At 40.4% G+C, this 24,762-nt stretch overlaps 1 protein-coding gene across 1 annotated transcript in view; it reads right to left on the bottom strand.

Moving 5' to 3' along the window:
* Positions 1-3,262: 3,262 nt before the first annotated feature.
* DESI2 (desumoylating isopeptidase 2) overlaps positions 3,263-24,762 on the bottom strand; it is a 60,441-nt gene continuing 38,941 nt past the window's right edge. Inside the window, exons 2-5 of the mRNA XM_012644401.1 lie at positions 22,035-22,107; positions 19,320-19,413; positions 17,274-17,415; positions 3,263-6,679 (exon numbers count right to left, since the gene is read on the bottom strand). Coding sequence (XP_012499855.1) covers positions 6,446-6,679; positions 17,274-17,415; positions 19,320-19,413; positions 22,035-22,107 — 543 coding nt within the window. The 3' untranslated portion in view covers positions 3,263-6,445. The remainder of the gene's footprint in view (positions 6,680-17,273; positions 17,416-19,319; positions 19,414-22,034; positions 22,108-24,762) is intronic.

Raw genomic sequence — 24,762 nt, 5'->3', positions numbered from 1 at the left:
CTAGGCTGGGCGAGGAGGGAAACCGAGATGGGGGGGGGCGACGTTAGTAAGACAAACGCTGGATTTAATGGATTCGGAATCTCGATAAGGTCCAAGACTCGTTGCAGCGTAGGGTACTAGGGTGAGCTCAGGGTTAGAGATGCTCAAAGTGGTTCAGGACGTTGCTGGTGGTGACAAGGCATGACATGAAGAGACGCTGACGGTGGCCCTCAACTGAGGTCAGGACCCGCCCTGGGGGTGAAATGTGTGGAGACCGCGGAGGGGGTAACGCACTGGCAATGAGAGGCAGGGTGTGGAGGTGCCACGTGACTTGTGATATGCGGGATCGTCCAACAGAAACGACCGTCCCGGCCCAGACAGCAGCAGGGCCCCCGCCGAGAAGCGCCGGGCTGGGGTGCTGGCCGGCCGGGGGAGGCGGAGGGCAAACACGCTGCAAGAGAGCTTCTCAAGGCACGGTCAGGTTTCAGGTAAAGCACAGAGGGAAAGAAACATTTGAAAAAGGGGTCTTTGGGGGCACTTGCCTGTCACAGACTGGGGGTCCCAGAAGGCACTCTGAGGGGACGGGATGAGGAACAGGGGTGCTAGGAGGGTACGCACGGAGGCGCTGGGGATGAGGGTCTGGGGATGGATGGCCTGGGGGGCTTGGGCCTTCCGCGACAACTCACAGGGACGGCAGCCTGAAGGGTGTGGCCCTGGCGGTCCCTTACAGCAAGGAGGGACGGTTGAAACAATAGTCCAGGATTCTTAGTGGGGGCTTCTAGGTAACTTCTCCCTGTAGCAACTCCAGAGGGCTCAAGTTCATGCTTCATGTTGACTGGGGTGAGTACTCCTCGAATGATTTACATGGGTTGAGTCAAACCCAGTAAAAACTTAAAAATTCTGCCACATGTCTGCTGAATTTTGGAGGGGAGTCAACGACCAGGTGCTTCAGACATTCATGTGTCCAGGCCGCCTGAGTCGCCTCATCCAGGAAATCCTCATTTCTATGAGCAGCGCAGGTTTGAACCACACAGAACTGAGTCTTATGAAATAGGGTGGTGTTTCTCAAACATTAATGTAGTCATGATTCACCTGGGGATCTCGCTAAAATGCTGATTCTGATGCCGTAGGTCTGGGGTGGGCTGGGATTTGCCATTTCAGAAAAGCAGTATGTTCGGAAGACGAGAAGCTTTAGAACTGGTCAGGTTCAAATGTGCGCTTTTCCTATGTCGTCTATACGGTCTTTGGCCAATAACCTCTCACTGCTTGTGTAAAGCAGGAATAACGTCACAGGCTGTTGTGAGAATTAAATGATGTATATGAAGGACCCAGCACAGCCCCAAGCACACCGCAGGGGTAGAGCATTTTCCTTTTTCCCCCTCCATTGTCTTGTCCTCAAAAACTGCTCTCTCCAGACTTAAGGTGACATTCTTTTTATATTTTCTGGGACACTGGCCTTCTGTAGATGATTAGCTGCTTGCCAGGGTGTGATGCTGGGGCATTTCTGTGGTGCTCACTCCCTCATCCTGTTGAAGAGAAAAGGATGAGTTGCCTTCAGTCTTTGCTCATGGCTGAGCCTGGCTTGTAGCCTGGCTCCCTTAGACCTTCCTATTCTAGTGTTTTGATCTGAAAATCCCAGTCCCTATTTGAGTAGATATTCCCTGGCAACCTAGACCGAGGGCCCTTCGCAGACTGAATTGCTTGTCCTAGTCCAGTTGGTTCACTCCCACATTAAATGCACGTGCCTCTTCCAGCGCAGAGTGAGTACAACAGACCTCACCTCGCTCACTCCACTTTGACGAGTCTGGCTTAGTGACTTTGGCAACTTTACTCCTGAGTTCTAAAGCTGTAAGAACAGCCTGTTGTATGGCTGCGCCTTCAGAAGCACCTAAAGATTGTCCAGGTACTAAATCCTGCAGATCACCTGGGAGTTTGGGGGTGTGAAGGAAACAGTGCAGCAGCCAATGGCTTCAGTAGAACCAGGCAACTGTCCTGAGGGGGTCAGGGAGCAGCTCGCAGCTGGCAGCTCTACTCCAGTCCTCAACAGCACCAGAGTGGTACATGCTTGATTGGGGCCATGAAAACCTCCCACATCAGGGCAGGGCTGCAGCATCCGGGTGGGATCGCTCACTGCATCTCTGCAAAGCGAATGCCTCCCGGATCAGGCTGGGAGGAAGCTCTTCTTTTCCCTAGCTTTCCTTTTGCCTAGACAGTGCAGGAAACTACTCAGATTCACAGTGTGGGGTCAAGGTATGATCCTCTTTGGGAAGATTTTCCTTTTGGGGAAGTGAGCAAAGGGGGACAGGCTTGGGAGGGCTCAGCAGTTCTCTGTGTTTAGAATCCACAAGGAAATAAGCAGCTGTCTGTCAGTAATTTACCCTCTTGCAAAGTATAGCAAGAAGCTGTTAATCTTTATTAATTAGCACAGACTTCTGCGGAGTTAGAACAAGGCCAATATCCGAGTGGTAAGGAGAACTTCGGGTGCAGGTAATAGTGGAAAAAAGGGGACCACCGTCCCCTCCATATACTTGGCATCCTTTCTTCAGGCAAGACCCTAAAGTTGCTTTACCAGATATGAGTTTGCAACCTCCTATTTATAGTCTATTAGAAACCTCTATTAGACTGGGGGGAGAATTCCCCTTTGCTTCTTGTCCTTGAGGTGAGAGCAAATGAGTTGTAGAACATTCTGATTTAGCAAGAGTGTGGACAGGCACCGACAGACCATACGACTGCCACTCATTTATTTAACAATACTTAATTCAAGAGGTTGTTTGAATTAGTGGAGAGAAGTATTAGTCAGCTAGGTGCAAAGAAGCCAGTGGAGGAGAACTGGGGGAGGGATGGGTCAGGCCGGAGGGTACCAAGCAGCAGCAGAATCGGTTCCTGGGAAACGAGGAGCCCGGTCACTCAGGCTCCTGCCCGCCTGCTGCTTCCAGCTGGGGGGAATGCGTGTGGGGAGAAGGGGCTTCTCTGCTGGTCTGTCCCCTGCACTCCTAGAGGAGAGTCCTTTCCAGCCTGCCCCACCCTGCCTGCATTGCCCCGCTGCCTGTGAGCCAGTGTGGCTGTGCTCTCTTTGACAGCCAAGGCGTTGGCCCAAGGGTCCGAGTGCAAGAGGAACATGTGAGTAGATGCATGTGTGAGTGCAAGAGGCAGACATGGGGGAGAGGGGCTGGCCGTGTTCCTGCAGAGATGGGATTCCTGGGTTTTGAAAATATGCCCCGCCTCATCCAACACAAATACACAACAGCATAGTCTCCTGAAGGTCAGAAAGCACTATGAAACGTTTCTTATAAAAGTATTTTTTAATAAATCAATGTATTTCAATGTTGTAACATGATAGCCCAATGCTATATCAAGGTAGCAAAAGTGAAGATTCCTGGTATTTTTATATAAACACTATGAATGACAGTACACTTGCATTCAACTTCACAAGAAATTATCTTCAGGTCCACGAAGATTCTTTGACAGCTGTAACACCCTTCAAACAGCGAAGATGAGTATTGAACGAGTAGACAAAGTCTAATAATTGAGCTGCGCCCTAAAACCAACCATACCAAAGAAAAGGGGATGCGATGGCAGTATGGCCAGCTTGCTGAACAAAAACCCCGAGTCTTCGAAACTTAATCATTTAACGAAAATACAGCATATATCAAAACTACAGAGTATCTTACAGAAATGGAGCCATAAGGAGACGCACAGATTAGAACCCTGAAGCAGTGAATGTGTTTCTACCCGTTTTGCGATGGAAAGAAGCCATGGATCCAGAGTCCCGCAGCTGTCTGTCGTGTTGAATCTCCTCACACACACGATGCACCGACCGACTGAAACCAGAATTCCCTGCTCTGTACAAATGCTGGTGATGGGTAACGTGCACTATTGCTGTGAGCCGGAGCAATAGTTGGCTGGAGTTCAGGCATTAAGTGGAGGCTGAGATTGTACACCACTTCCCTCCACGGTCCCACAAGTCACACTTTCCAAAGCTGATGCTCCCTTGGAAGGGTTAAAAAAAAAAAACAAAAAAAACACCCCAAGGGTATTTAAAACAGCAGAAACCAGAAGCTTCTGCCCCTTTAACACTACATTACTGTCCAGCCCACCATGAGGATGTTTCAACTTGGTTACAACAAATAGACTCCATCATATCACGTGTGTATGACCAGATTTTTGATACAGGATTTTTCTTAACAGAAATCAAGTTGAGAACAAGATTCTTTTCCTCCAAGGGCAAGTAAAAGCTGGTTAAATGCTGATGAAATCTACTCTCAATTTTGAACTGTAGAGAAGGCCTGACTTGAATGGGATTTTCTGAAGGAAGACATTTATTTCTCAACCTCAGGTATAATTAGATTGCAAGGAATCTCATGTCCAGAATTTTATCTGCTGATTGTTAGGATAACTGGCCTTACGACACTATTTCTACTAGAACCCTTTACAGTATTTTTAAATTCTAAATGCTGCCGATGAAAGTAAAAACAAATTAACAATAAAATCATCTGTGTGCTGAGTTGCTGGATTCTGGATAGCACAGATGGGATGTTCCTGGATATTCGCCAAGAAGTGTCTAAGTAATGGCTACCCTTTTGTGTCAGCAGCTCAGGTTTAAATCATGTATATTCGAATGAATTAGAAAAAAACTATAATCCACATTAACTACATCAAACACTCTCTGCTAACCTGTGTTTTGGTGAGAGGACTCTCTTTAGTGAACATCTCACTGCTAGAGCCTTAGTGTTTTGCCCCAAATCTCACTTTGAGATCTGAACCAAGTCAACATTTCATAAAGTTCATATGTTCCTTCCTTCTTTCTATCACAACTTTTAAAACAAGTGTTCTGCTCCCTAAAGAACTGAGAGAAATTTGTCAAGGCTTTCCTCTCTGGAAACAGGACGGTCAAAATCATAAATTAGGTTAAGTGGCTTCACTGTCCTGAGGCCAATGCTTATAACCCAAGCTTTATTTTCCCTATGAACAGGGTGTGCTTAAGTTGATAAGATGAATGAAAATCAGCTTATGGAAAAGTTAAAAACGTAGTGTACTGAAAGATATGTATCTTCACACAGAGCAATGGCAAACAATCCCATCTAAACGTTTAAATAAATGTAAATAACTTTAAAACTAACAACATATATATGAAGCTAAAGTCACTGCCTTGGATAATTTGTATACTGCATCCATTATTTTGTGTAGGACATTCATTCTTAAGGCAGAAAAACTGAATGACTTGTAATGACTTGATTCTTACATCCAAGGGTCAAACAGAGTAGACGAACAGACAGATTCCTTGCTAATGAGGATTTATCTGTGGTAACAATTTCATTCTTAGAGTACGCTATGTAAGAGACATACATTTGAGAACATAAGATGAAATTTAAGACACACAAATGTAACAAGATGTCCACAAGACTAAGCATTCTATTAGGAGGTGAAACGACTCCTGTAACAAATTAACAAGCTCTGACATACTCTGATATGGTACATAAAAAGTATGAAATATCAAAGCATTACCTTTTGGGGGTGTGTTGCTTTAGACTCTGGTTTTCAAGGTCTAGTATAAAAAAAGGTAGCCTGAATAGTTAAAAGCAGTTGAATGTCAACTCATACTGCTACTCAGAAGGCTACCACTTAGGATATTCCTACACCACCAACGAAGTCCTGTGCAGGGAGGAAACCAATGTGTATTAAAATAAGAATGTAGCGCCTCCCCCCAAACATGTGCAAAAACACTTGTCAGTTACTAACAAGAATATCTTTAACAAAAACATAATTGTAGAACGAGAGGCAGCAAAGCCAGAAAGACGTAAGAGTATACCACCCTGCCTACACGGACGGATATTCGGGGTGGAACTGATCGTTCCGTGGGAGACGTGCTACTCAGTGTGGCAGGAGTGCGAGGAGGACCTGGACCCAGGGTCCCAAGCCCTCGGGGCTGTGTGTGCTCCTTCACCGCAGGCCAGCTGGCTCTCTGCATCCTGGTGCCACCGACATTAACAAAACAGAAATCTAACAGACAATTCTTAAGCAGATAATGACGACTGTAGCTGGGTAAGTACCTTTTTGTGTGCCTATTATTTATGCCACAGCTCTGGCAATTGTCAGAAGTGTACAAAGATGACCTGCCTAATTTTTGAAGACATGAAGATTTTCTTCTTTCACGGTGGCAGGAGTCCATGCAAGATTTGTAAACAGCGATACAAAATACTGTAAACATAACTTAACAGAGCTTGTATAAAACAGAAGAAGTAAATCCAAATTTACAAGTGGGTAAAAAAAACAGAGGGCAGCTTCGTACAAAGTTCTCCCTCCTGCGCCAAGTGATTTGATTACAAATATAATCCTGAGCTGAAAAACTGGGATTTGGGGAGAGTCATCTTTGCATACAAAATATCCAAAGGACGCTTACTGTTTACTTTTCCCTATTGATATTCAACTGCCAGAGACAGTTCTGAAAGTGTGACTTTGGAGACATTTATAGTTTAGTGTGGCGCCCCGATCTGGAGCCCGCGGCAGCGCTCGCCATGGAAGCGGATGCGGCAGCATCCTCTGCCTCCTCCAGTTCGTCCTGGAGCTCCTGGCTGACGCTGGACTGCAGGGCGGCGGGCGTGAGCCACTCCTTCGGGAGGCAACTCTGTAGAAAGGGTATGCAGGAGCTGAAGTAGGCAAGTCGATTGATCCAGCGAGGAATCTCTTTCCCACAGAGAATCTACAGAGGAGAGAGAGTTCCGTATTAGGGACGAGAGGTTACAGTTATCTAGTCCACCGCCAGGGAGGGAGGGAGGAGGGACGTGGCTGGGCAGAAAAGCCACCGCGGACTAGCCTTCAGTGCGGGCACTCCAAGCTTTGATAACAGCCTGGGGTCCCTACTGTCGGCTCCATTCCTTTCTTTCTGAAGAACCCTGTCAAGCTGCTTACTTTTTAACGTCTGTAAAATCAAGCTAATTCCAGGTGGCTCCTCTCTTTGATCCCTGCGACTGCTTTGAAACACGTGTAAAAGTGTCTTTGAACACGCAGAAGATGCTTGTTAATGCAAGATATTATTAAAGTGATAGAAGTTCCAGGCAGTTCGAACAGTCAATCTTGGATATCTTCCCATCTGTGAATTCTCCTTTTTCACAGGTTCCTTCCCACTTTACTCCAGGCTCTACAGTGCTCTCTATTTTTCCTGGCCCTCATTTTACTCCTTCACTTCTGTTCCTGACCCACTTGTTTCAAGGAGCTCACAGGGAGCCAGGTCTACACTGGGGAGACACCTCTTTCTGGACCGCAGGCCTGTGTCGGTGCAAGGCATGGAACCTGGCCAAGCTTCAGCCTGAAGACTCGATTAGGAGTAGAAACGGGTGCCAGCAAGAATCCCTCCCAGCTGATCGATCTGCGCACCTCCCATCCTTACACAGTCCTTAGGACTCCTGACCACCTCCCCCCAAAACATTTCAAATAGTAACAACTGAGTCTTTTATAATACTAACTGTACTCTTATTATTTTCTTTTCTGCAAACACCACTGGGCTCAACTGAGACCATGCCCCACTTTGGTGTTTTTGCCTCCAATTATGCCAAAGATAATGATCATGCGATCTCAAAGTGTCACCTTAGATATTTACATATCAATGACTTTGGAAAGAGGTTTCAAAGTATCTCATGTCCAAAAATTAGCTCAAATTTAAGTAAGCTGGCACCTATAATTATGCAATGTAACTTTTCTCCTCAAAGATTTAGCCCAACCATTAATGGTTACTGCATTTATTTTAAATACTACATCTGCGTCTTAACTATCGGGAACGTGAGATGGTCTTGAGGGAATGAACACGTTCTAACCATTTTTGATTAACCAGCACCTATCCCAGTGCCTGGGAGTAGAGAGAGGTAGACAGGTACTTAAAAATATTTGAGTATGTACATGAACTAGGTCTGGGAGAAAGCTGAACAGTGACCCTATATGATACCATTCCCATCTGTCTACTCTTAAAAACACGGGCATACAAATACTACATTTTATCCCTGAGACATTTAGGGAGATCTGCATGTTTGGAGGTGTTAACCAGGTAAGTGCCACTGTTGTCTACTCCACAGCTATTTCCCTCGTTCTCCTTCCAGAGTCCTAATTTTATTCAGTAATCGACCCCTCTCCATATATCCATACTACAGGTGAAGTTGACTTCATCCCAATCCCTGGGGGTGTAGCCTGGTAAGCCTAAAACAGAATTCTGTAATCTATAGTCACCTGTTTTTGTTGATAAAGTTTTCCTGAAATATAGCCAAGTACATTTGTTTATGTATTGTCTATGGGTCTTAGGCTACAATGGCAGAGGCAGAGTTGGGACCGCGAATAGTCTACAAGACTAAAATATTTACTATCTGGCTCTTAAAAGTGTGCTGACCCTTCGTGAAGCCAATATTTTAAAAACTCTGAGTCATGACCCTAAGTAGGTCATTTAGCATTACAACCTGAATTTTTAAAATGAAACAGATCGTAGGTTTTAAGGTAACTATTACTCTTGTATTAGTTGGGTCACAATGTAAAATGTATTTCTTACTGTGGCTAGTGGTTAAATAGTATTTGGTATATATGGTAAAATTATTTTTGCATTTAAGCTTCAATCCAGCAATAATTCTTCTATCCCAGAGATATAGTGGTAAAAATAAGGTATGTACTTATGTACAGGGTTATTCATTGTAGCACTTTTTGTAACAGCAAAAGACTATAAAAATAACCCAAGAGCCATTAATAGGAAACTGGTTGAATAAATTATGGTATGTCCACAAAAGGAAGACTATTCAGCTGAGAAAAGAAATAAGGAATATCCCTATATACTGCTACAGAACAAACACCACGATATACCATTAAGTGAAAAAAGCAAAGTGGAGAAAAGTGTGTATAGGATGTTCCCAAGGTATAATAGTGGGATAGGCACAGAATAATTGTTATAGACATTCCCATTCCAAAAGGAAGAAAATGGAAGGAAGAAGTTACTAGTCCCAAGTAATTCTGAATTCCAACTGGGCAAATTCCATTAGTTTTCAAGGCCTGGGAATAATCCTCTGTGGCCTTGGGGTCTGCCTTCTGGGCCCTAGATTCTACCCTTGGGAATCATCCTTTTTTTCTCTAGCTTATTTCCTGCCTATAGAATTTTCAAAGTCCAATAGCCTTCTTTCATTTTTGTCCTCTATTTCCATCTTAACTGGCATATATTTCTGCTAATATAACATTTTCAAAAACATGAGCCTCAAAAACTATGCATGTCATGGGATTGACTCCATTAGAAAAGAGGTTCCTCTGCAGATTTTTCCTGGATAATCTTATCTCTCTTCCTGGTTGAGAGGATCTATGAGTCATATATTTAATTTCTTCAGCAATAGCAAAAGGTGTTCTAGTCATACATAGCCTTGGCTTTCTATAACATCCTTTCCTAATCGTGGATGCTCCTAATTTCAGCATCTTTTGCAATCTGGACAGGCTGAGAAATTCCCAAGTCCTTAATGTTAATTCCTTTTTTTGCTTAACATTTCTCTCAATTTATCTTTCTCTCGTTTTACCGAAAGCAACAAGAAGAAAGCATGCTGCGCCTTCTACACTTTGCTTGGAAATCTCCTCAGCTAAATATCCAAGTTTATTGCTTACAAATTCTCTTTGTCACATGTATCTCTAGGGCAGAATCCAGAGCTTTCTGCCACTAGATAATAAGGATACCCCTTTGTCCAGTTTCCAGTAACATGTCCTTATTCCTCTGAGCCCTGACAAGCAGCACCTTTAATATTCACATTTCTACTAACAGTCTATTCAAGGAATCCAGGCTTTTTCCATGAAACCCCTAAAACTTGCTCTAGCCTTTATCACCTAATTCCAAAGCCCCTTCCACATCTGTAGGTGTTTGTTAAGGCAACACCGTACTGCAGGTATTAACACTTGTCCTGGCTCCCTCTGGCTGCTGTAACAAATTATCAGAAACGGTGGCTTAAAACACTACAAATTTATTCTTTTAGTTCTAGAGGTCAAAGAACAAGAGAGTAGAGGGGAGTGGAAGAGAAGCTAGACTTCAGTGAATATGCTTTGTTTTTTTTAGATTTGACTTTGGAATCATGGAAAGTTTTTATGTAAGTATAAAAGGAAATTTAAAAGAAAAAGCAATCTCTTCAAAAAGAAAAAAAAGGAAACAAAAGAACCTAACTACGTACTGAGTTGATGGCATAACCATGCAAAAATTCCCATGAACTGTGAAACACATGAATCTGATTATGTATTAAGCCATACTCTAAAGAGAACTACAAAAAAACTTTGACTTTCCAGTAATCATATTGTTGGTGGTAGTGGTGACAGTATTATTCTAAAGCTGTTTTAGGTATAGAGTAAAACAAATGAGTAATTATGTTGTTGTGCTGAGAACCGGGATTTTTTTTTTTTTTTTTAACCAGGAGTAGACAGGATATAGATGTACTACTGAAGAAGTTATGTAAAAACCCTGCAACCTGAATTTGTAGTAGAAACATTACTTTGAACCTCTAAACATATATAAAAAGTCCTACCTCTACCTCCTGAGGGAGGGGGGAAAAAAAAATCTAGAAAGAATCCAATTTAGTAGCAATCAACAACTGTAATGCCCAGATTAAAGTTTCTAGATACTTCCTATTAGAAACAGCTCTGTGGTAGAAATATATAGATAAGCCTGGAATATCTTGTCTACCAGAAAACAAAAAGGCTATCAAAGATTATCAGGGATCAGGGGCCAGGTGCGGTGGCTCACACCTGTAATCCTAGCACTCTGGAAGGCCGGCCCAGGAGTTTGAGGTTGTAGTGAGTTATGATGATGCCACTGCACTCTAGCCCAGGGTGACAGAGCAAGAACCTGTCTCAAAAAAAAAAAAAAAGACAAAAGACTCAGGAGCCAGCCAGCTTGAAGAGGCTCCTATTGCTCAAAGAAAGATGGGACAGGAATAGTATCTGAGATATAAGAAATATTTTTACCTCGGGGGAGGAGGGGAAATTTATGATACTAGATTTTCAAAAAAGGAAAGCAAAACAAAACTTGGTTGCCTTTGGAGAATGCCAGGGAACTGTGTTGGGATCCCCAAGACCACCTCCAGGTTTGATTTGCTAAGAGGTCACAGGACTTGACCTACAGTTGTATTCACACACATGATTTATCATAGTGAAAGGATATAAAACAAAATTAGCACCGGGAAAAGGTGCCTGGGTAAAGTCTAGAGGAAACCAGGTTTCCAATCCAGTCTGAGTCTGTTTCAGAGGGACTATCTGAAAGCAGTCTGTTCATCCATTCCACCAGGCTATCGGCCTCCCGAGTGTGGGTGACAACTGGGGGTGTTCTGTGTGGGAAATGCAGGAGCTGAGGCCACCCCTGCTGTCTTGTAGTCAGCACTGTCAGGTACGACCACAGGCCGAGCAGCCTGTTTAAATTCAAAGTGCCTGCAGAAGGCAAGCATGGCGAGTGATTCTTTAGGGGAAGCAGGTAAAGGAGTACCAAAAAAGATTATCAGTCTTCGCCCTCCTTTGACATTGCCCAGGTGCCAGGTTTCTGTTCTTGTTACCAAATCAGTACGTCCTGTTTAGGAATTGTAACTTCCTCACATTTTAAAAATTATCCCCTACTCTCATTAAGACCTTTTGTCTGGAAGAGAGATATTAAAGAGGGACAAAAGTTTTCATAGGAAATATTTTTATATAACTTAACCAGAAAAATGTATCATTTTAGGAATTGGTCACAACGAAATCCTGAATTTTCAGAAAATTTCAAAATGGGTTTATAGAGCCACTCACACTTTCCTCCTGATCATTCATCTAGTGAGTGGCCTCTAAAAGATCAATACAGGCCGGCGCACTGGCTCACACCTGCACTCCCAATCCCAGCACGTTGGGAGGCTGAGGCAGTAGGATCACTTGAGCTCAGGAGTTCAAGATCACCCTGGGCAACACAGCGAGACCCTGTTTTTTTTTTTTTTAATCATTCCATTTCTGGAAACAGCTGCATTTAGTAACCAAACCGCCCACTAAGGTATGTATACCAGTAGACAGGGGGTGGAGCAGAAGTAGGCTATCAATCCACTGTTGCAAACCACAGCTAATCCGGGAAGCCCTCAGTCAACTGCAGTGATACATCCCTGAGAGGGGTAAGATCTATCAGGGTCACAGTCCTGTGCTTTCCCCCAACTTGTAGCTGTTGTCAGTAACCAAAAGTAAGGGATGTAATCAGTCCCTATATTAGAAATACAGAACTGATCAGCAGTTTGATTTCAGATGAAATCAAGTATCAGAGAAGAAGCCCTTTCCTGTGGACACCTGCAGGTAACCCAGACAGTTCAGCCAACATCCTGGTTTTTATAATTTAGAGCCCCACAGAATGGTGTCCTAACCCTGCAATGATCCCCAAGCAGAAGTCTTGTTCCTTCAGCCTGTTTCTGCTTTCAGCTGAACCCAGCTTATGCTGAGGCTGAAACTGTGTAGCAGACAATGTCAGGTTTTAGCTTAAGAGCCAAGTCCAGACAATTAGGACCTGTGAATTCAGGATTCAAAAAAAAAAGCCAGAGCTTTTCGATGGCAGCAGTAAAGCTGAGATGCCAAAGGGCCAGAGAGCCAGGTTTCTAATGCTAAGTGACAAGCAAGGCTTTCCCAAGCCCTAAGACCCACTCAAAAATATGCACATGAGGCTAGATAATCACCAGCCTCCAACGGTCAGATAGCTGATTTTACAAGAGCTCACTAACAATCAAAAACTGCTTTAAATTTTTTTAAAGTATATTTCCATCTGAAGATTGCCTCTCTTTTTATGTTGACTCCCTTTTCTCAGAAGCTCTGATGGGCAAAAGTTACAATAAAAATTATTAGTTATGAGACTTATTTTGCTTTCAACACTCAAAGGATTTAAATTTCCATCTACCCTACGATAGCAAAAAGCAAGGAAGTTGGGTCCCACTCACATTTTTTCTTTGCAGCATTGCCTGATTGAGATGATCCCTCTAGCATGTGCAAAATTACAAGCATAAAACATTTTATATCAATTTCTATCATATAACCATAGATGTAGTAACTGCAAAATACAAGGCCATTAACCACCCCCCTATTTCCTGATTGCAGATGTATTCAAACCCTCTACAGTAAATTTAGGAAAAGGTTTGACATTACAGATGCCTGGGGAGATCCTAGCTGAACTGGGGGTGAGGGGTGCCTCTGCAGTGGCTAAAGAAAGACTGGAGTACGCCCCCTGCCCTTTTTCCCTTTGCTCCAGCCCTGGGAAGGGATGCAATCTTTTTTCCTCTTACTTGTGAAGAAAGAACAACACAATATTTAGCATTTTGGGCCCAATCAAAGTTCATCTTTGGGAATTCTGGGGCCTTTTTTCTTCCCACTTGGAGGAGAGAACAAAAACCAAACCAATACCTGGGCTGAGCTGCTGTCTTTTTCCCTCCTCACTGTAGCCTGCATGGCCAAAAGTAGCCAAGGGATCCAGTGAATCGGCTCTCCTGGAGTTGCCTTTATCATTTTCAAGTTCCTTAAGTAATTTTTATCTTTCACAACAAAAAGCTCAGCTGCTATTTTATTTTGTGGATGACTCCACAGCCACCCAGGCACCAAAGCTGTGCCATGCCCCCATCCCCTTCATCCTTTCTCTTCTCAAACGGTCATGTTTTAGTGCGTCTCGGGGGGTGCTGACTTGGTGACCTGCTAGGACTCAGGACCCGGCATCTAATCATATTCGTGGCTATGACTTATTGTAACAAAAAGATACAAAATAAAATCAGAAAAGGGAAAATGTACTTGGGGTGAAGTCAACAGGAAACCAGGCATGAGCGCTAAGGATCCTCCCCCAGTAGAGTCACACAGGACATGCTTAATTGCCCCAGCAGTGAGTTGTGACGTGTGAAATGTCTACCAGGGAAGTTCACTACAGACTCGGTACCCCAGGTTTTTACTGGGGGCTGCTCATGTGGCGCCCTCTGCCAAAATTCCAGATTCCTGGAGGGAAAGCAAGTGTTTAGCATAAACCAAACTATCTGTACAAACAGGTTGGGCATAGGGAGTCACTCTCACCAGTTCTAGGCATCTGAGAACCCTCCTGAAGGCCAGGTTCCCAGATGCCAGGTTAGGGCCAAACTTGCAAGCAGGCCTTTCTAAGGACAGTAGTCTCAGGCCTGTAATTTAACTCTTTTCTGCACAGAAACCAAATCATTTTTTGAAAACTTTTAAGTAAAGAGAAAGAATCAAGCATCTATTCTGCCTTTTCTGTGGGGACTATACGTCACAGTAAAACCAGCTGTATGAATTTTGTTTATACCTGGATTCAAACTACTAAAAAGTTATGACAAAGGCTGGGCACGGTGGCTCACGCCTGTAATCCTAGCACTCTGGGAGGCCGAGGCAGGCAGATTCCTTGAGCTCAGGAGTTTGAGACCAGCCTGAGCAAGAGTGAGACCCCATCTCTACTAAAAATAGAAAAATTAGCCAGGCATCATGGTGTGCACCTAGCTAGCCCTAGCTACTCGGGAAGCTCAACAGAATAGGATGGCTTGGGCCTAGGAGTTTGAGGTTACAGGGAGCTATGATGATGCCATTGCACTCTGCCCTGGGCAACACAGCAAGACTTTTTTTTTTTAAAGTTATATGACAATTGGAGAAATTTGAACTTGTATATTTGGATAGTATTAAGAAAGGAATGTTAATTTCTTTTAGGAGTGATATATTTTGGTTTTGTGAAAGCAAACCTATATTTTAGAGCTACAGAGTGAAACATTTATAATTGAAATTAAATGATATCTGGGATTTGTTTCAAAATAATCTGGGGATGGAGTATCATTCTGGAGTGGGTGCTTACAGATCAAACAAGATTAGCCATGAGTTGAAAATTTTTAAATCTAAGTGATAGGTATACAGGGGCTCATTATACTATTCTACTTTTATACATGTTTTAAATTTTCCACTGACAATCCAGACAGTTTTCTTCTTCCTCTGGATGTGCTAAAATTATTGCAGCTATCTGAAAACCATAAAGGGATGTAGCCTGAGGGAAGAGCCAACATCCTAAAGATGGCAGGTTGGAGAAATGAAAAGAACTTAGATACCTAATAACACTTCAGTTGAGACACTGACCATATTGACTTGGAACCTGCCTTATCCTGGACTTCTTGTTTTGTGAAATAATGTTTCCTTCTTGTTTAAGCCAATTGGAATCAGATTAGAATGGCTCTAACCCGTAGAGTAGAGGTTGGTAAACTTTTTCTGTTAAGGGCCAAACAGTAAACATTTTGAGCTTTGCAGGCCATGGGTCTTTGTTGCAACTACTCAACGCTGTCATTGCAGCCTGAAAGCTGTCAAGATAATAGGTAAACAAATGAGCATGGCTGTGCTCATCAATAAAACTTTGTGAATACTGAAATTTGAACTTTGCATAATTTGTATGTCACCATATATTCCTCTTTTGACTTTTCTCAACTCTTAAAAAACATAAAAACCATCTTTAGCTTGCACGCTGTATAAAAACAGATGGCAGGCTGCTGGTTCACAGGCTGTAGTAGTCTGCTAATCCCTGCTATAGAGGAAGCATCTGAACTGATAACACTATGTTAAATGATGATAATTCTTAGAGTTTTTGGAATAATGTTAACAGAGTATGTATATCAACAATCAATTATAATTACCAACTATTTTGTCTATGTGCAACTGGTTATATGACACTCTCTAAACTATGTTGTCAAAGATGTAAAAGCACATTAATTTTACTACATTCCTTGGAGTGCCGAATATTAAATTTGTTTGTCTCCATTATACGGGGTGTTCTAAAATAGATCTTTACATCCCTTACTATCTAGAATTTTACTTTCAGCACTGCCATTAACAAGCTGGGTATCCTTGGCTAAGTCACTTAACTTCTGGGTCGAACAGTTAAACAATTCAGCACTCATGAGGGAAAGCATAAAAACTGTGGCCTAAACAGATGGTTCCAGGAACATCTAGAATTGCTCTTCGGGCTTCTAACTGTATAGTTTCAGGGTTAGACTAGGGCTGAGGTGGTGCTATAGATGCTCAATAAAGCTATCAATTTATTTGGAAGAGAGAATAAATAAGAACCAGAAGAAGTAATGATAAAGTATAACAAACACTGGACTAAATAAAGTCAGAGTCTAATCTGAGTTCCCTATAACAATCTTTGATAAGTCATTTTCCCAATCAGGGCCTGTTTTCTTATCTGTAAAATGAGACTAGACACTGTCTAATATCTTTACCAATGTTAACATTCTATGGGTCTTTGAATGCATTCTCTACAAATGTAATGTCTAGGATCAAGAAAGCTCAGAACCACTTTCCCTCTTCCCTGAAAATCGACCAGGTCACCTTTGTGGTATCTGTGCACTCCCTAGACTAGTGGTGCTTCTCAAACTTATGTTCATATGCATCACCTGGGATCTTGTTAAAATGTAGTTTCTGATTCATCTGTGATAGAGCAGAAGTGATGCATATCTCACAAATTCCTAAGAGATGCTGATGCTACTAGTCTATGAAATACACTCAGAGCAGCAAAGTAACAGACCACGGTAGTCCTGCTTCAAAGCTATGTTGTAGAAGCCACGAGGGAAGAGAAAAGGGCTAGGCAGCTAAGCATTTATGCAGAGGTGCTTACTGAAATAGCAGCTCATTTTCTCCTTTACACCTTTCACAATGTCTGTGGTACCTTGATGGCACCACTGCAATCCCCTGTTAAGGGGTCAGAAAGTTGGGAAGCTGTTTTAAGTGCTATTTAATTCTCTAGACCTTTTGTTGTAATCTTTTTGATTTCTTCCTTCCACTTTCTTTTTATGATTCTTTAATTTCCATCTAGTTTTGATCTTCTGTTTGGAATCCAAGAATTGAGAAGGCAAGTAAGTCTGTGTGATATGTTAGCAGAATAAAATTTCAAGATGGAAGAGATGAATTACTTAAGAGGCAGGAAAAAATTCAAGTGGCAACTAAAATTTAGCAAAGGAGAAATCGTAGTGGCTAAGCAGAGGTCCTAAGCATCTATTTTTTTTTTTAAGTGAAAGTTTTAGGTTGTAATAAATTAAAATAAGAGACAATTATTTGTACTCACTCTCTACCTACAGCAAAGCAATGAACAGAATTACTGTGTAAAACTGTGCTAACTCCAAAGTTACCTACCAACTCCGGAAAGGTCCTTCATTCAAGAGAAAGAAATACGGTATCATACTTTGCACAACATAAAAAGATCAGAAAAAATGAATCAAGACTGAAACTAGTGGGAAAGCAAGGATACTAGTATATGTTATTTTAACAATTTTTAGGATAAAAATTAAATTTACCTCTGATAAAGCTGAAGAAAAGTGATTGCAGTTTTTATGCATCAAGTGATAAGCGTTGCCTTTATATTCTTTTCCCAGTTCTTCTACAATTTTTTCAATATCATCTTCTAGGAAGTCAGTGCTCCCTAAAACAACAGCTTCTCTTAAAAAACAAAAAGAAAAAAATAAGAAAAAAGGACATAACTGTGTGAGTTTCAGTTATTTATAAATAGCATGTTTAAACTTATTTCCATGAATATTATGATTGATGTAACAAAGCAGGGTTAATATAGTAAGACAAAGAAAAATGAGATACTCTTAAGATTTCAATAATTTGTTTCAACTTTTCTGTAAGCCCTTAAGTACATTACCTCTGAAAAATACAAATGCATAAACTGTCTTTAAGAAACGTATGTTATTATATAAAAAGGTAATATCAGTTATTTTTACAACTACTGTCTTAGTAGTTATACTATGAGAGAACCAGATCTATGCTATAAATTGCAAATATGTCTGCGCAACTGCACTTGCCATTAAAGGGCTGGCCATAATCTCAAAAACAAACTTTCAAGTTATCTACCACTACACTGCAGTGAGATGAACTGTCAAGCCTAAGTTTTTTTAAAAAACATTATCAAAAAACCCCCGTAAACAAACAAAAACTCCTACCTTGGAAATGCAATAGACAATATTCAAGGGAAAGTGGAATTTTAGTAAAATATGAGTTAGGCATTCAAGAAAGGTGAAAATTATTAGAAAATCATTTTACTGAGTAGTTTCGCCAAAAGGGAGCCCAAAGGAACAGATTCAGGATGGCATTTTACAGCACTCCTGTGTGTGAAAGTTTCAATTCAGTGATAGGCTGAGAGAACCTTGAACTTAGTAGTGTTAAAATTATGTAGTCCTATACTGAGTTTCAATGTTATAACCTCATTTCACTATTTTTCACTTGGCAAGTTATCTATCATACGCCCAAAAGTTTCTTTAAAGCTTTTTGAAACTAAGATTCTAAATATCACTTTAAATACAAACATTAATTAAGGAATGGAAATTTGATTAACATTCAAATTTTCACTGCGTTTTACTACTCATAAGGCTCCAGAGAACACTTAATACCCGTACATTTCAGGTTTATCATTACATGTAATACATGTACCTCAACAATAGTTTCCAGGCTAATAAACTATTTAGTTATTTCGAGTTTAAAAACAGTGTCCCTTTCATTGGGAAAATAAAGAGATTTTTATTTTTATTTTTTTTGAGACAAAGTCTTACTTGATTGCCCTGAGTAGACTGCAGTGGTGTCATCATAGTTCACAGCAACCTCAAACTCCTGGGCTCAAACAATCCTCCCGCCTCAGCCTCCCGAGTAGCTGGGACTACAGGCGCGTGCCACCACGGGGTCTTGCTCTTGCTTAGGCTGGTCTTGAACTCCTGAGCTCAAGCAACCTCCCTCCTCAGCCTCCCAGAGTGCTGGGATTACAGCTGTGAGCCACCATGCCCGGCTAATTTTTTCTATATATATGTTTAGTTGTCCAGCTATTTTTTTTTAGCAGAGACGGGGTCTCGCTCTTGCTCAGGCTGGTCTCGAACTCCTGAGCTCAAACAATCCGCCCGCCTCGGCCTCCCAGAGTGCTAGGATTACAGGCGTGAGCCACTGTGCCTGGCCGGAGATTTTTAATAGTTACAGGTAGGTCACAATAAAACTTTCCTCCTCCTCCTTCCAAACAGGAGATTGAGGGGAAGAAGTCACTAGACAGGACAGTTTTCTAAGGCAGACCTGAGTGATACAAAGGTAAGAACGTTTTCAAAAGTGGACGGCATGATTTATACGGGTCCTCAACGAAAGCAGCAGAAAGCTATTTCAGTCACTTTATCTGGCTGATTCCCATCTCCACACAACAACTGAAATAGATTTAATTTTCAAAATAAAGTGTCAGCAACTAAAACAAAGTTAAAGAAACATTTTTAACTTCTTAGATTTTAATCTACAGAATGAATTCTGTATGCCTGGAAACAAGCTTTGGCACCTAAAACAGCATAATAAAAATTATCCTCCCTACTTACTTAAATTTAAATGTTTCTCCTAGTTCAGAAGCATTTCCTGGGGAAATTTCAAATATTCCAGAAAAGGGGTAAGGATGGCCACCATAAGCAAATTCTGAAAAGAGAAAACTCATGATTTTTAGTATTTATCACATAAAATTTAACCAGAATGCTGAATTAGCTTTAATAAATGATGAGGATAATAATGAAACCATCTAAATTATTTCTCCGTTTATAAAATGATTTTCACAAATGTCTCATTTAGCTATTACTAGTATAGAACGGTTTTCACAAAGGGCCTGAAACTCAAATAACACTCAAATAATGGAAGACGCTCAAAGGTAATCTTGACAGCCAAATTTACTTTGTTTATACTGGCAAAAGTGGAGTGATTGACACTCAAAGGTGAATACAGTCGCTCTGCATATCCATCATGCCAAACTAAGAAGGTGGTCAGTTCAGTGTTTTGTCACTTTCTAAATTAAAGTGATCTAATTTCAAACTACTACCTTACTGGAGAAAACTAATAACTGAGTTTTCACGGTTTCTGGGTTTATCTTTGAGTAAAAGTGAAAACCTGAAACACTACCAAACCTGAAACACTAGTCAATTCCCCTCATTCAAGAAAAAATACACTGCCAAATTTTAACATACACACCACTACCTCCCCATCTCCACAATAAATCTTATAGCTAGGAGGAAACTATCTGTACTACAGTGACTTTTCATCCAGCTCAGATATAAACTGTCCTCTAGAACAAAAATGGAGAATGGTTACAAATAAAAAATTTCTGGCTATAATTCTGATATCTCATCTGGATATTTAAGTGGCTAAGTCTTAGTGGACACATTAATATTTAAAGAATCCAAACAAATGTATAAGTTACCACTTAAAATTTATTAAATATAATCTTAAAGATGTCAGAACACGGGAAAGAACAAAGCAGATACTAAGTTTATTTTCAATTCAGACCTCAGAAAAAAGCAACAATGTAGTTGAGAAATAAAATGTTTAGCATTCAATTTTGAAATTAAGTTTTTATTAATGACAGAATTTTATAAAATATTGTAGATAGGTTGGATGGGGGAGATTATATTTAGATTCTTAACTTTCTCAATTATAGTAAGGAAAGTCATAGACCCATTTATTCTTTTATTTAAGAAGCAATCATTCACTTTCAGGAATATATTTGGTTCTAGCTTTGCTAAATTTATGTGGTCATGTTTTGAATCATGTTGTAATTATTACTAAATAAATTTATGAAGGGGAGTAATGATTAGGCAGATAACAGAACAACGGACTGCATACAAGAACACCTGGGTTCAAGCCCTAGCTGTTAACTGTTAGCGTTATGACTTTCAGGAGGTTTGGGCCTTGGTTTCATCTGAAAAATGGAGAAAATACCACAAGTCCTTACCTATTTCACAGCATGGGCATGTGGGTCAAAACTTGATGGTACTTTAAAAACCGTAACACATTATACAAATTCAAGTTAAAAAGGAATACACATGCAACTTTGGCAAAAGCCAAATCAACCAAGAAAGCAACCCCACAGACTATGATCTAACCAATGAAACTTTCAGCAAGAGCCCTTCATTGTTTCTTGGGATTATTTGGTGGAAATGGAGCTTAAATGGCAAATCGATTATTTATTATTTCCTCTGTGGGTCAAGCATTTTCTTTTTTGTTCCTAAAATTTATTTAAAAAATTGATTATAACCAACATTTAATGTGCAAACTGCACCTGGAAGCAGCTAATATGGAATATAAAAAAGACAGGATAAACATCACACTGACACGTTTAAGTAAATGGATCTTTTTCTTTATATTAGCTAAAATTGGTGTGTATTGTTCAAGGATAACCTTGAGTGAACTGCAATAATGTATTCTAAGAGGTCACAAAGACTGCCCAGCTGAAACAAACAAAGACATTTCTGCTATAGGGTGAGTTTATGACTCAAAATGTTACATTACCACAACCCTGATGAAATCAGCAACATGATCCGTTTTATGCAGACCATTACTAGTTACAACTTGATCAAGAGTAGATTATATTGCACCAAGAGTGGGAATTGGAACAAAAGAAAAAACTGTTGAAAACACGCTTGGTTTGAGTGGCTCCTGACATGTTTATCATAATAAAGGGTAATAAAAGTAACAAGTATGAAAAGGGCTGAGTTAACGACAAAGGCCATCATTCTTGGGCAAAAAGCTAGTTGTAATCAACAGCAGGATTTTCGCAGCAATGTTTTTAGACTTTATAAACATAGGTCTACAAAAAAAAAATTTATTACTGAAATTCCCTCAGGAAATTGGTATTTCAAGTTTGATGCTCTACAGCACCAACAACTTTCCAACCAAAATGATTGTTTTTAACCATGCTGTTTTTCAAAGTACAAGGTTTCTTAGGAACTCCAATATATATGAGAGTAAAACAAGCATTCATGGTATAATAAATAATATCAAAAGGAAAATATTTTTTAAGATACAGTATTTAAAATAAAAGGTAACTAAATGAATGTGTACACTTGTATTTTGAGTATTTTTCTCCCCAAATACATTCTGCTTTGGGCATTTTCCCAAAACACAGTATAAACAAATATGGGAGATTTTCTTCTACTTTATGTAATGATATATTGAAGTGGCTTAAAAAAAAAAAACTATAATTATTACTTTGCAACGCCTTTAAAGTACAAAATCTTCAGAAAGTATATTTAGACTGTGTGTACACGTACCTCTGCCATATACTTCAATTCCTGAATGAAAAACTCCAATTCCAATGGATGAGGTGTATTCATTCATCCAGTACTACGGGAAAAAAAAAAAAGAAAAGATTCAGAATACCTGTTCATTTATAACTCAACTCCACATTATAGGAAGTGAAAACTCCCCAGATCTTTCACTAGATATGTAGGTTTTTCCAATCCTATTTCTTGGTATTTTTCCTTATAATTCTGAAACTCCCATGATAACGATCCATTTGGTTCTACCTTAGTGCCTTTGCTTGTACCACATCCATCTGGAATGCATTCCTGGGTCAAAATTAATGTCTCGATTTGAGTATAAAAGCACATTATCTATGGCTTAGAGTGTAAGCATTAAAATCAAAAGCCCAGTCGGTTTTGGGAAAAAATATTTTATAAAAGCTCTCCTATTAGCGATTTTTTTTTTAAAATCACACACATAATATATGCTTTCATATCTATTGTTCTTCTATGCTAAGCTTTTCCTTTCATTCTCTGGTGAGCTTGCTGAAGGCAGGGATATTGTATTCTTTTTCAATAAGCATTTATGGTATGTATCATCTGTCCTGATTCAGCCCAAAGTTTGACAATGATATTGGGGTGGGGAACCTGTGGCCTTCTGATTTCAAGATTTTTCTCTTTTAAGCACCAAAAGAGGCAAGAAAAGCTTCATCTTTCTCTGCTGCACCCCTTTTAATAAAAGGATTTGTTCTATAAAATTTGGATTCAGTCAAAAGGCTGCACTTAAGGACCTAGAGGGCCACATGAGGCCCCAAGACTGCAGATTCCCCACCCCAAGAAGAACATTCTCATTGTTAGTATGAAGAAAAGCTTCCTACAAAAGGCAATATGTGAACTGTGTTTTTAGAAACAAATGAAATTTCCCCAGATAGAAAATTGGGCCATGAGTGTGTGTGTGGGGTGGCGGTAGTGGTGAGAGAATGGGAGGAAATGCCAGGAAGAGGATGTACATAGGTAGTATGATATGAAATTAGAGGGAATGACTGTGAAAAGCACCAAAACGGTGAACTGGAGGGGGTTAAACCTCGAAGGAGGTAAATGAGTTAAGAGCTCCTTAAACACACATTTAGGTAACACTCAACAGGGTTACAAATCTATTGTATCCCCAGGTTAGAGGACAGATACTTCTTTAATTTTTTCTAGATTTATTCAAGTCTTAACCTTGGCTCTGTGCCCCTAGCCAGCTTCTCCCAGACCTGGGCACATTCTCATACACTGCTGGAGGAAGCATAAATGGACAAGTCAGTTTTTTTCCCCTAAAATGTAGCTGGAAGAAAAATTCAGCAAAAATAAATATTTTTAAAAGAACAAAGGGACTTTCCAATCTAGATATCAAAGTATTCATCAAAACAATATAGTACTGTTGTTGGAACACTTATATATATAAGAATTTGGTGTATGGTAAAGGTGTTATTTACAATTAATGACAAAGTATGAATTATTAAAAATGTGTTGGCCAGGTACAGTGGCTCACGCCTATAATCCCAGCACTTTGGGAGGCCAGGCCGGGAGGATCGCTTAAGGTCAGGAGTTCAAGAGCAGCCTGGCAACATAGCAAGACTGTGTCTCTAACAAAATTAAAAAATAAAAATATGTTGACAAGTTGATTACATATAAAATAAATTTCATGTATCTAAAAATAATCATATACACTGGAAGAAAATAAAAATATTTTTTAAAATTGCAGATGGGAAAAAACAAAGCAAAAACCTAGAATGCATAAGAGGAAAACATCAACAGATATTCAACATAAAAATGGACAACTTTTTGTGTAAAACTACACAAACAAGATCAAAAGATAACACACAGGAAGAAAGACAATTCTAATAGATATAGCAAAAATTAGTATGAGAATATAAGTATCCCTCTCTATCCAATCTTCTGAGTTCCTGATTTGGACAGCTAGAATTTGGATGGCAAGTTAGGAAAGGGAAGCATACTCTTTTATCTGAATCAGTTTGATTTTGGATGGAGAGTAGTGAGATTACATAAAGCAAGGATTCCTCAAAACCTTTACCCAAATCTATTTAATCCCAAAGTTTGGAAAGCAAAAGTTCAGACAACTGAGTATATCTATAAACGAAAGCTCCATTAGAAAAAAAAAAACCCAAAACCCCCAGACAAGTGAGCATTACAGAAGAAACTAATGGCCAGCAAATCTGAACTAAAAAGCTCACTAGTAAACAAAAAATTACTAATTAAAACAACGAACAACCATTTTTTTTTTTTATCCATCAGATTGGCAAGTATTAAAAATACTGCTAATACTTGGTATTGGCAAGGGTGTGAGGAAGACACTGCACAAGAGTAAATCAATGACAGTTACTTAACCATTTCACCCCCTGGAATATATTCCTCAGAAATACTTGTATGTATGGGCCAGGTGCCATGGCTCACGCCTGTAATCCTAGCACTCAGGGAGGCCGAGGTGGGAGGATCTCTTGAGGTTAGGAGTTTGAGACCAGCCTGAGCAAGAGGGAGAGCCTGCCTCTACCAAAAATAGAAAAAATTAGCTGGCATAGTGGCACAAGCCTATAGTCCCAGCAACTTGAGAGTCTGAAGCAGGAGGACTGCTTGAGCCCAGGAGTTTGAGGTTGCAGTGAGCTATGATGATGTCACTGCACTTTACCCAGGGCAACAGAGCGAGACCCTGTCTCAAAAAACCCAAACCATCCAGTAAGACTGATAGCTAAAAAAA

Source organism: Propithecus coquereli, unplaced genomic scaffold (assembly GCF_000956105.1).
Source record: "Propithecus coquereli isolate 6110/MARCELLA unplaced genomic scaffold, Pcoq_1.0 Scaffold210, whole genome shotgun sequence".
In the NCBI taxonomy this organism is placed as follows: domain Eukaryota; kingdom Metazoa; phylum Chordata; class Mammalia; order Primates; family Indriidae; genus Propithecus; species Propithecus coquereli.
Note: the sequence above shows the minus strand (reverse complement) of the source record. Positions and strands in the feature narration are given on the sequence as shown.